Here is a 12,744-nt window from a genome sequence, read left to right as displayed (position 1 = left end):
AGACTACCAAAGGTGGAGGAGGGGAAATTGGAAGCAGTACTGGTCATTTTCCCTGTTGCTTTAGGTTCACGATGTTTCTTGAATGGCCAACAGCTGGTTAATATCCCATCCCTTGCCATCCCCTTCCCTAGATACTTAAAGACCATTAAATCAGCCTCTGGATTTCTCTAGGTTAAATGATCCTAATTCATTTAAGCTGGTTTTATTGCCCAAAGCTTTGATCCTCCTGAGTGCTCTCTTTTGGATGCTGTCCAAGTTGTCTTTGGGCCTCCAATCCCTATGACCTCTCTTCAAGCCTGGTTCCATTCAAACATGACTCAAAGCTGAGACTGTTGGAAGTCCCGGTTCGCAGTTCACCTCAGACAGTGCGGCATCCCGACTGAATACCGGGAATCAGTTGCAGCAAGCAGACAGACTAAAGTGGAGCGCTGTAATCCAGAAAGAAAGAGCTCCTTTTGAGCAGAAGCTTCGTAAGGATAGTGAAACTATGAGGCCAAAACACAAACAGTCCCACAGGCTGCAAACAACAGATATTGCAGCGTGTGTCAGGACTGTGGGTCCCATATCGGTCTTTCACCAGCCACATACGCACCCATGCGTAAATATGTCTGTCAGGGAGAACTATATATCAGTTTTCCACAATACAGGTTTAGCTCAACTATTTTACTATCATAATTTTACTGCTATTAAGGAGGTACCTCTAGTTGCAAAGCTTTGGGCCAAGCACTTGGTCGATTATAGCTGGGTCCTTGGCCCACGAAGGACTCCCGATCTAGATCCAAGAGGACAGACATATTGGAAAATAAAGATTTAATCTGATCAACAAGAAAGGGAGGCTAAAATTCAACATTTCAGGATATCAGAGGTAAATTATTAGGCATTAAACAGTTCTTAGAAGGGGCTTTCCTTGAGTCCTTTGCTGTCTTGGGTGAGAAGCCATCACACGCTTCCCAACGTCCTAAAGATGGTAACAAGACTTCTGTCCATCTCCACTCCTTTGCCCATTCAAAGTTGTTCTCCTGTTGGCACCTCATTGCCACAACTGCCTGGATTTCTTGTGATACATAGTAAGCCCTTAACAAATACCACTTAAAAAAAATAAATAAAGGAACTTGAGGTGGGAGGAGTTGAAAACTATTGGCTAAAATGAAAGTCTTCAGGTGATCAATGAGTTGAATAGTCCCATCTGTTCCCATCCCCACTTCCAAGTCCTAAGGAGATATCCGCATATCTGAATGTCTCCTCATACAAACCCCTCAGAAGAGTGACTGCAACCTAGAAGGCGGAGCCCTGCCTGCATGACAATTCTAAAGCCCGGGGCCTGACCAGAGCCAAACCCCAGAAACCAGTAGGATGAGGCATCGCCCAGCTGGCCACCTTGGCCGACTCCGGCTCAACTCCCAGGAGCGGGGAAGTTGTACCTGTGCGATGGGACGTGCGTGCTCCTATATGTCTGCCAGTGGTTGTTCCCGGGGACTGATGGGGCTTGTGTTTCAACATACACACAGAGTTTTCCATGCTCACGCAGTGGACCCGTAGTCAGGTTCTCTGGCTCCCTCCACCTGAGAAAGCGAGACCAGAGGAGAAAGCTGGAGAGAGTGGGTCCCACAGCCTTAGCCCAGATCCCTTCTCCATAGCCTGGGGGTCAGGCTGGGAATCACCTCCGGCTCCCCTAGGAGACAGGTTTAAAATAATAATGATGCTACTTGTTAAGCGCTTACTATGCGCCAAGCACTGTTCTAAGCACTGGAATAGATACAAGATAATCAGATTGTCCCACTTGGGGCTCACAGTCTTAATTCCCATTTTAAAGATGAGGTTAAAAGACTTGTTCTCCTGAGCTATCAAACGAAACACTGTCGGGGAGCAAAGCGGACCAACTCTAAAGCTCACTTCTGTCCTAGCCACCTTTAGTTCGACATTCTGAACGCTGTAGGTACTGTCACATCTACTGCTCTACTCCCAAGTGGCCAATACAGTGCTCTGCCCCTGAAAGATGCTCAGTATGTGCCACTGTTAATGATGATGCTGATGATTTCCAGAGCTCGCAGGCCTGTTAGCTTGCATCTTAAAAAGAAGGTTTAAGAAACAAGGTAGCTACCAGCAGGGCAGTCCTCCAGCCCGTGGGAGGGGTCCCATTGGGAAATGCCCACCTCCTTTAGGTACGTTGTCTCTAACTGGCCTCAGCCGATCCTTGGGGAAAAACCGCAGAAAGGCCGGTGAACGACCGGTCTCCCGTTGGGTCTGCCAGGGCCCCAGTGAGGAATCGGGGACAGTGTCCAGGTTCTATATTTCAGTCTTCAAAAAAATCCCTCCCACGGTTTATTCAATTAGGGAAGCTAATTTTTCTGAAATAAATCTTCAGAAGCGGCCATTCCAACGTGGCTGTTTGAATCTGCTTCGGTTCCCAGGTCATTAGGAAAGGATGTAGCGGAATCTCTAGAGGGCCATTAGTGCTTGCCTCAGGGCAGATGGACCAAGAAGTTACATTCCCCGGGCTATCTCTGGATGCTCATTAGTTTCCATTAAGAGCAGTGATTGATAAATCATGCTGCGACTCGCCCCCAGCCCCCTCCACAAAATGGTGTCTGAAGAAATTTATTAGGTTTAAACCAGTGTGGTTACACAGAGGTTTTATTTAGCTAACACAAAAGTAAATACCAAAAATTCATTTACTCAGCTGTGTTCACAGCCCAATCCTAATATCCTGGCTTGGTTGTAGCCCTTTTAACTTTATTAACTAAGCACAGACTGAGAAAATGGTGAATAAAGCACCAGTCTCTCACATCTGGGATGGGTTCAGTCTGAGCCGAGCTGAAATGAATTTCCTGGTCTAATATTCATCTAGAGCGGCCTCTCGTCCCTTGCAAAACCACAGCCTGAGTTGAGAAATCTCCAAGAGGGAGCCTGTAACCGGAGTAGGGAGCAAACAGACATTCCTTTCCACTCCACTCTAGACAAAGATCCCCTTATCACCGAGCAGGAGAAGAAACAGAGGTCTTGGCGATGAAAGTAATCATCCCTGGGTCTGGAAACCAATTTTATGTTCGCAGAACCAAGGGACTCTTTGGCCTTGGGATCTGGAGAGGTGGAAGGAAGGATCGATTACTTCTAGTCAAGTTCACCAGAACCCCAGAAAGGAACAGGAACAATGTCCACGCCGTGTTCCTAGGCCAGGGCTATGCTGAGGGCTGAGCCATGGGTGTGGTAACAGTGATTACAAACTCCCCGAAGGCAGGGATTGTGTCTACTAACTGTATTGTACCAAGCCCTTAGTATGGTGCTCTGCCTAACAATAATTATTATTAATGCTACTGCATCAGTGAAGCACTGTTCTAAGTTCTGGGGTAGATACAAGTTAATCAGGTCAGACAGCATCCCTGTGCCACATGGATTTTGGAATCCAAGTAGGAGGGAGAACATCGAATCCCCATTTTACAGAGGAGGAAACGGAGTCACAGAAAAATTAAGTGTCCGAGTTTACGCGGCAACTCCTCTAACTCCCAGGCCCGTGTTCTTTCCACTAGGCCGTGCTGCTCCTCATAAGGTTCTGTCGATTGATAGGGGTTCCTCCCAGGTTACAGACATGGTGCTCCCACTGCTGCCTGCCTTCCTGTACCTGTGACACGGTTGCCGACATGTACCTACCAAGTAGCTACTGTGTGCAAAGCACTGCTCTTGTTTCCTGGGAAGCGTGCCAAAAAAAAAAAGGTGTGATCTTCGCTTTCAATCAAACAATAGTATTTATTGAGTGCTTACTGTGGACAGAGCACTGGACTAAACAGTTGGGAAAGTACAGTTCAGTGGAGTTGGTAGACACGATCCCTGCCTGTAAGGAGTTTAAAGTGAACAGGGGAAGACTGACATTAAAATAAATTACAGATTGGGGGAAACAGTATAAGGATATCCACCTACGTGCCCCGTCACGGAGCTTAGGTTATAGTTTATTTTGTAACGGGAAAGCCGTCTGCATAAATCAAAAAACAGGTAATAGTTAAGAGTAAGAGAGTAAATACAGTAGACCCAAGGAAATCAGCAAATTCGTAAAGAAATATAGTAGTTCTGGGGATGCTAATAGGAGGGCTTGACTTTGAAGTGACCCCTCATCAATCAGGAAGTGCTTCCTGAAAGAAGTGAATTTGAGGAGGTCTTTGAAGGAGAAGAGGGACATGGTTCCAAACCAGAAGAGTGACATGTTCCCTGCCCAGAAGACACTTATACTCTAATGTAGGAAGAGAGGCAAAATGATTTTCATAGTTTCAAAGTAATTGAAAATACAGTTAAATAACATATACATTTATCTCTATTAAGGTCTGTCTCCCGTTCTAGACAATAAGCTCATTATGGGCAGGGAATCTGTCCAGCAACTCTCTCCTAGGCCCTAAGTACAGTGCTCTGCACACAGTAAGAGCTCAATAAAAACCATTGATGATGATATGCAAAATATGCACATGAGTGCTGGAAGTGACACTGGGTTGAGAATTGGGTTTATACCACTTGGGTGGTGTGAGCTAATTGGGTAAGGCTTCTTGCAGGACGTGGGATTTGGGGAAGGCATTGAATGCGGAGCGCCCTGCTGTCGATCAGATTTACGGATTGAGGTGATTCCAACCCAAGGAAATCTTTGAAGTGGTGTGAGTTGGTGGACAGTCTTGAAACCAAGTGTGAGGTGTTGTTGCGTGATGTGGAGGGACACTGTCAGAGAATTTTGAAAAGTAGGGAGCTGTGGGATGGGTGCAGGTCGAAGAAGACTATGTGTAGCAGTGGGGAGAGGTGGGGAGGCCAGGGAGGAGTTAAGGCAATTATCTAGATGTGATATGACTAGAGCTTGGACCAGGGTAATAGCCGTGTGAGTGGAAAGGAAAGGGTGGATCAAAGAGACATTGTATGGAAAGACCCCGCAGGATTTGGCAGGAGATTAAATGTAGGGATTGACAGACCCCAAGGAATTCGGGGTGACACCAAGGTTGCAGGAATTCGGGGTGACACCAAGGTTGCAGGATTCTGGGGCAGGAAGGATGGTGGTGTTATCGACAGACTAGGGCTAGAGAGGTAGATTTGGGAGTCGTCCACATAGGGATGGAAGCTGAAGTCACGTTAGCGGGTGAGCCCCCAAGAGAATCAGTGTAGAGAAGAGTAGGGGATCCGTAACGGAGCCTGGCAAATGGCCACAGTAAGGATGAGAGGCAGAAAAGGAACCAGCGAGCAAAATTGAGAAAGAGCAGATAAAGGAGGAAGAGGAGGCCTGATAAGACTTTAGGAGGAGGAAGTGGTCTGTAGTGTGGAAAGCAGCTGAGAGGTTGAAGAGGATTAAGGAGGAGTACAGCCAGCCCTTTGGACTGGGCTAGAGAAGAAGGTCATTGGTGATGTTAGAGAATGATGTTAGTTATTGTTCCATAACCCATGTATTTCAGCTATTGAACCCACAGGTTTGTGTTTAATGATTAGTCAAGACAGGAGCTTAAGAAACACCCTACTGACCAAGCAAACCCAGGGAGGGGGGGGTCTCTCTGCTCCTATGATTCGTTTTCAGGCTTCTGGCCCGTCCCACCCAACTTGACTTTGATCTTCAGGATTTATCAGAGCGAGCTCCAACAAAAGGATGTAGTGCGGTGGGTCTTCCCCGGCCCATCAGCAGCCTCAGGGGAGGGGCAGGCCGGGGTTGGAGGGTCTTGGGCAGGTGAGAGTAGGCAGCGGAGGCCAGGAAGTTCTTTTGGACAGCTGAAGGCGGATCTGGTCGCCAGAGGGGCTAGCCCAGATCCCAACACTCCCTTCCCGGATTCGGCCCGAGCGGCATTCCCGGTTAAATTCCCAACTAGTCAGCTATCTGGGGGGCTGACCTCTGGTGGTTGGAAAGTGCTAGCGCCCCTCCCAAAATTCCTGATTTGCTTACATAATTTTGGATGCTGAGAGAAATGGCCCCACCATCGCGCACGTTTCTTCATCCCGTCATATTTATTGAGCGCTTCCTCCTGTGAGTTTGAATCTGGTTTTGAAGAAGACAACCTACTTAGTGTAAATCTGCTCTTTTCGCAGCTATTTTGGCACCTCCGCATTCCGGAGAGGTAAACCCCCACCTTACGTTTTTAAGAGCTGTATTGCCATCAAATTCGGAACCTTGAAGCAAAGCACTCCCTGCTTGCTGAGAAGAACAGTTCGGGCAGCTTGATCCCGAGCGTGTGTATAATGTGTGTGTGAGGGACAGCATCCAAAGGACTGATTAAGTCCTTTGGGCATGGCTTAGTGGAAAGAGCCCGGGCTTGGGAGTCAGAGGTCATGAGTTCTAATCCCAGCTCTGCCGCTTATCAGCTGTATGACTTTGGGCTAGTCACTTAACTTCTCTGTGCCTCAGTTACCTCATCTGGAAAATGGGAATGAAGACTGTTAGCCCTACGGGGGACAACCTGATTACCTTGTATCAACCCCAGCTCTTAGAACAGTGCTTTGCTCATAGTAACCACTTATAAGTACCATAATTATTATTAAGTGTCCCGGGGAAAAGGGGGAGATCACATTTTCTAAGGAGAGCCTGGCAGAAGAGTGCTGGCCTGAGAGAGATGCTTCTTTCCCCTCTTTTACCTGCCTGTGAGATCTTGGATAAATTGATACTCTCAGGGTCTGCCTTAGCAAGCAAGAGAGTTCTGGAGGGGCCTGCCCAGTAGCTACTCACAAGGATGCCAGAAGGGCGAGGGAGACTGTTTTCAGGAACCGTTCCGAACTCATCAGATGGAAGGTGGTCGATAAAGTCAGGGAGGGACCCTGTTCGATTACTAGGACCTCCTTCCTGTAGGAAGTCAGAACCTCCTGGAATGAGAAGGTTTCTAAGCACATAACAGGTGGTCAATTTATGGCAATGGTCAGCCACAAAATTGGTGAGGGAACAGAAGAGCAAGCGCCTTGATTAGGAAAGCAAAGGGAAGAGATTTATATAGATCCCTTCGTGCCCCTGCCCTCATCAAACAGGTCACGGCATGCCGGAGCTCATCTCTGTGACTGAAATCTATGGTTAAACCTCCTCCCATCCCTTAACCTAACCTGCCTCGCAACCAGCCTGGGCCCCAAAAGTCAACAATTTGGAACATTTTAGGGATAAACTTCCCCTCTCCCCCTCCCATCCCACGTGCACGCTTGCCATTTGTCACTCATGGCAATCTACACACAAGCTACCCCACACGTTGGGATTCCCCATGGGGGTTGCTTTTCTCTCGGCTGGGAGAGTTTTATGTTTTACAGCTTTTTACGGGATTCTGCGCCTCAAAGGGAGAATGTCTAATCTGTAAATCTCTTCTCTTTCCAGCTCTTTCATCCCCAAGTTCATCAACCATCTGTTCAAGTGCAAACCAATTAGCATGGTGGGAGCGGAACAGGTGAGAGCAAACCATTGTAGACGCGTGCATCTGATTCCTTTGCTGTTTGTGCAGACGTTTGCCGAGGGACAGCGGAAGGAAGCGTCCGATGATCTGTTCTGGCTTCATCACCAGAGATGAGGGAGGGTTTAAGTTATTCTTGAACACCAGGGGCTTGTGGGCTTATATGTCTGGACAGTGTGCAGTGCAGTGCTTCACCCCTTCTGCCAGCTCGTGTCGAATGACTGACTGAACAGCAGTTAAAACCAGTCCAGGTTTGGTTGTTTTTTTTAACATTTTTTCAAGCGTATCATCATGAGAAGGGGCTCGCCCTCCTACTGCCAGCATGGCAGTAGTGGCCTAACTTTGGGACCACTTCCATCCAAAGGCATGGTGGAAACTGAAATGATGTCAAAATTTCCTTGAGTGGCAGAAGCATTAAGCTCTGCCTGGAGAAGCCGACAGGAAACATGGGAAGGAAGACTTATCTTTTTGGTCCTGAAACCATAGTGGCCAAAGTTAAAAATAATTAAGAGGACCCAGAAATCAGTGGTTCCTGATTGGTAAAAATAGTCTGAAATGCCCGGTTCAGTTACTTGTATCTTCTTAACCAAGAATGAACTCTTTTTTTTTTCTTTTTTTTTCCTTTTTTAAATGGCATTTGTTAAGCACTTACTATGGGCCAGGCGCTCTACTAAGATAATACAAGATAATCGGGTTAGACACAGTCCATGTCCCTCACAGGGCTTACAGTATTAATCCCCATTTTACAGATGAGGTTACGGAGGCACAGAGAATTTAAGTGATGCGCCAAGGTCACCCAGCAGACCCGCAACGGTGCCAAGATTAGAACCCAGATCCTCCGACTCCCAGGCCCATATTCTTTCCCCTAGACCACTCTGGTTCCTGCGTTTGGAAACATCAGAACGGTGTCTTTGCATTAACAGGGGTAGACCATGACTTCATTGTCCCTGCCCAAGGGATCAGGGCTTCGGCTGCCGGGCGTCCCCTCCCACTGTCGGAGCTCCAGGTGCCCCGTCCCCACAGCCTGCGTGCCGGGGAGGCGGGTGGCAGTGCGATGCCAACGCCAACTGCTCCTGCAGGGTCACTAGAGGGAGGTCCCAAGCCTACCAGAAAGTGGCCTAAGAAAGAGACCCCCACCCACGCAGTGGTTACCCCGAGCAGCCCGAGTCCTGGCACAGTTGCCGCGATGCAAGTTCTGCCCTACCTGCAGGGTTTAGATCAGTCAGTCAGTCATATTTATTGAGCGCTTACTATGTGCAGAGCACTGTACTCAGTGCTTGGGAGAGTAAAGTACAAGAGTTGCTAGACACATTCCCTGACCACAGGACTTCACAAGAGTGTGCACGCACCGTTAGCGTATTGCTCCGTGAAGGGGATTCCCTTGTAAGAGACTCAAGCTGCATCCTCACCTCACCCTATCCTTTGGTTTAGCCCATGGCAGGAACCACCCCTAGGATCTCTGGGGCAGGGGAGGCCCTCTCCCTGACCACTGGGAGCAGCCTGTTTTCTGCTCTCCAAGTAACAAGGTTTCTATTTCTGCCACCTCTTCGACTCACCACACCACCTCAGCCGAGGCAAGTAGATGCTGTGCCTCAGTTTGCCCTTAGAGAGAATGTCATCTGCCATCGTTATTATTATCTGCCCCCAACTTACTCCCAGGGTTGTGTGAACAAGTCTTTTGTATCTTCTGGGGAAGGGGCTGAAGCAGTAGAAGGCTGACTGTCCTGGAGATTGAACTACCCAACTCTCCTGCCATAGGAAGGGCCATATTGGCACTGTGGTTCATCCCGTTGCCATTTGGGAATGTAGAGGGTTAAACAGAGCTTCTCAAGCGGGAGTCTCCCAGCCAGCCCCTTCCCAGTCACCCCTCTCTGTTTTTCCCTCCATTGTTTGAGGGCTTCCAGTTCAGGAAGTGTCAGGGCAGAGAGAGTTGAGTGTGTCCGTGTGTGTTGTCCGTGTGCGTGTGTGTTTGTGCACGCATGCTGATAGGCCTTGGGAAGTCATCAGCCCTCACATTTCGTGGAAGCTCTTGCCGAACCAGACGAGAGACCGCTTGACTCAACAGTCCAACCCACCGAGGACCCGAGTTGACGTGCTTTGTGGCTCACTGGGGATAAGGCTCATGCTCCAAAAACTTGGCGATTCAAACCCAACACTCCAGGGGGTGCCCGGTTCATTCACCCCACGCCTGTTCCCCAGGAGCCCAGTCTGGGTGGTCTCCCTCCAACTTGTCCAGGACAGTTATGCTCAGTCTTTGCAAAGGGGCAGCATGCATTTCATGGTCCTACGGCCTCAACGGGAAACTACTTGCTCATTGATCAGGGCCTACACTCACTTTTCTTAAATTCAGCACAAAATCTCAGAGCAGAAGGTTCGATGGGCATGAAACAATCATCGCAGATCCAAAAACCTAATCAGAAATAGATTCCCAGACTTGCCAAGTAGCAGTGGGGTGGGATTGCATTTCGGCAGGTTTGATTTTTTTCCCCCAGTACTGAAAAACCAAGATGGATTGATCGTAGTGAGTACAAATGCCAACATTTGTCCATAAGTGCTAATGAGGGTGTAAATAAATTCATGGGGGGTGTCTTGGAGCATATATTAGCAGTGCTGAGCACACAGGTGCTTAGTAACTGCCATAATCACTCAATCAGTGGGATGCTAGTTAGACTTTTTCCTAGGAAGAGTTGAGGTTTGACAGGACCAGCGTGTTGGAGAAATCCTTCCTGACCAGCGTACAGCCCACACCCAAATTTCCCAGCCTGCCTCCCCTCATAGAGGAGCAGTGTGGCCTAGTGGATAGAGTACTGGCCTGGGAGTCAGAAGGATCTGAATTCTAATCCTGGCTCTGCCACTCGTCTGCTGTGTGACCTAAGGCAAGTTACTTCACTTCTCTAGGCCTCAGTTACCTCATCTGTAAAGTGGAGATTAAGACTGTGAGCCCAGTGTAGGACATTTAATTTAATTATGGTATTTGTTGAGCGCTTACTGTGTGCCAGGCACTGTATTAAGTGCTGGGGTAGATGCAAGATCATCAGGTTGGACTCAGTCCTTGTCCCACGTGGGGCTCACAGTCTCGGCCCCATTCTACAGGTGACAGAGAAGCGGAGTAATTTGCCCGTCACGCAGAGCCGTGATTAGAACCCGTGACCTTCTGACCCCCAGGCCCGGGCTCTATCCGCTAGGCCATTCTGCCTCCAACCTGATAAGCTTGTATCTGTGCTAGGGCTCAGCCCGATTCCTGACGCATAGAAAGTGCTTAACAAATACCATTTGAAAAAAAAAGACAGGTGCCCAGACTGTGAAACGGCTGGGCCGTATTTATGACGTGGCATGAGCCCCATCCGCCCCAGGGTGTGGGGATCTGAGTCCCTTCAAGACCCCTGCGACCAACGAGGCGTCACGACCACGACCCAGCTGCGGGGCTTGTTGCCCTCCTAGTCCCCCTACGACAGGCTGACCCTTTGTCTGCCCGCGGGGCCGGAGGGAAACAGGCTTTCAGCTGCTCCACTGTCCTTATGGACAGAGCCACAGAGGGAGACAGGCTTCCAGTGGCTCAGCTGTCCATTTGGACAGAGCGACGGAAGGAGACAGGCTTCCTGCCCCTCAGCTGTTCGTATAGACAGAGCGACGGCAGTGGCCGCCGCGTTTCCCAGCGAGGGAACGTGAGACTTCTGGCCGGGTCATCGGGGAAGTCCCCACTTCCCAGAGGAAGGCGTGGCTGGGCGTGCACACCGAGGGCAACTGGCAGAGTGGAACTGGAGCCTTTGAAATGCTGCTGTCTCCCTGCCTCAAGAGGAACTGCTGTCCTTGTCCCCAAACGAAATATGCGAGAAGATCCTTGGGGTCGATCCGGAGCTTAGTTTCCAATTAATAATAATAATTATGGTACTGGTTAAATGCAGACTATGTGCAAAGAACTTTCCTAAGCACTAGGATAGATGCAAGTTAATCAGGTGGGTCACAGTCCTTGTCCAACAAGGGGCTCAACAGTCTTAATCCCCATTTCACAGTTGAGGTAAGTGAGGCCCAGAGAAGTTAAGCTACTTGCCCAAGGTCATACAAGCAGACATGTAGTGGAGCCGGGATTAGTACCTGCGTCCTCTGACTCCCAGGCCTGTGGTCTATCCACTAAGCCACTCTGCTTCTGAATACAGTTAAAGCCAACCCTCGCTTCTCAGGGGAGGAACGTATGTCTTTTAAGAAATAGCCAGAGACCATTCAGATGATTTCTGTCCTCGGAGAGGTTACAGTCTAATGAGAAGATGGGAGAATGAGAGAGGATACAATTTAGGATGACCTTTCTTGGGGTGAAGAAGGGTCTCCCTGAGTTGACGTTCATGGATTTTAGCCAACCCACTGTACAGCAAAAACTTAAAAGTTGGTGGACGAGCCCGTGTTCCTGCAGGCTGTATGGCCAAATGCCAGGTGGTTGGCCCTTTAGAGAGGAGTGAAGTGAACCCCAATAATGGGACCCGTTGTACCTCCCGCAGCTGCTGCTCGACACGCACTCCCTGAAGATGGTCCTGCTGGACCTGCCCTCCATCGGCTCCCAGGTGGTAAGGAAAGCTCCCGCCAGCTACACCAAAATTGTCGTCAAGGGCATGACCCGGGCTGAGATGATCCTCAAGGTGAGTTTCTGTTTCTTCTGAGGAGTCCTTGGACTGGTCGGGGCCCGGACCTGTGAAGTGCTTTCTCTGATCGGGGCATTCTGTTGCCCCATCAGGAGAAACACAGGCTACCCCTACCTCTGCCAGAGGATGGAGAAGTAGGTCAGGCTTTCTAGAGCTGGAGAGACCACCGGCTGGGTTTTCACCTGTAAATAGTTCCTTCGGCTCATGAAAAGCCAACCGACGGCATGTATGTGACTGTCTTGTTTCTTCATGGCCCACGTTCAGTCCAAGAGCAACAAGTTTCCCCCAGAGTTAGTCTTGAATGGCCAATGGACTGCTTTAACCAATGGCCAATTTGGGCAGAACCCCCTGGTATTGACTCACCACCCTCTCCTGCCCCCTCCCCTGCCCCTTGCACCCTTACCAGACCTACAAGGGGCCGGGAGAGGTGCCATATAGAGCTCAGGATGCCCTTGTGGCATTCTGGGTGCAAACGCTCTGGAAAGGTGGTGAACTCTGGCCTGAGGCCCACTGCCAGAAGCCACTGCCAGGGCCCAATCACAGCTTTAAAACGTCCTCTCCCTCCCACCGCCGATGGCCCGGTTCTGTGTGTCTCTCCTAAGGTGGTGATGGCCCCTCACGAGCCGCCTGTGGTGTTTGTGGACAACTACATCAAGCTTCTTTCCGACTACAACACCGAGACCTTCCAGAAGATACTCGACATGAAGGTTCGAATCAAACCGCTCCAGCCCAGACTCTGT

The 12,744-nt window shown here is 49.4% G+C and overlaps 1 protein-coding gene across 2 annotated transcripts in view; it reads left to right on the top strand.

Moving 5' to 3' along the window:
• The window catches only part of VPS53 (VPS53 subunit of GARP complex), a 115,707-nt gene that overhangs the window by 98,658 nt on the left and 4,305 nt on the right, over nucleotides 1-12,744 (top strand). For both annotated transcript variants that reach the window (XM_001513697.4, XM_029081994.2), the window contains 3 exons: nucleotides 7,298-7,367; nucleotides 11,864-12,001; nucleotides 12,607-12,711. In XM_001513697.4, the coding sequence (XP_001513747.1) occupies nucleotides 7,298-7,367; nucleotides 11,864-12,001; nucleotides 12,607-12,711 (313 nt within the window). The remainder of the gene's footprint in view (nucleotides 1-7,297; nucleotides 7,368-11,863; nucleotides 12,002-12,606; nucleotides 12,712-12,744) is intronic.

Source organism: Ornithorhynchus anatinus, chromosome 17 (assembly GCF_004115215.2).
Source record: "Ornithorhynchus anatinus isolate Pmale09 chromosome 17, mOrnAna1.pri.v4, whole genome shotgun sequence".
Classification (NCBI taxonomy): Eukaryota; Metazoa; Chordata; class Mammalia; order Monotremata; family Ornithorhynchidae; genus Ornithorhynchus; species Ornithorhynchus anatinus.
This window is presented reverse-complemented; position numbering and strand designations above follow the sequence as displayed.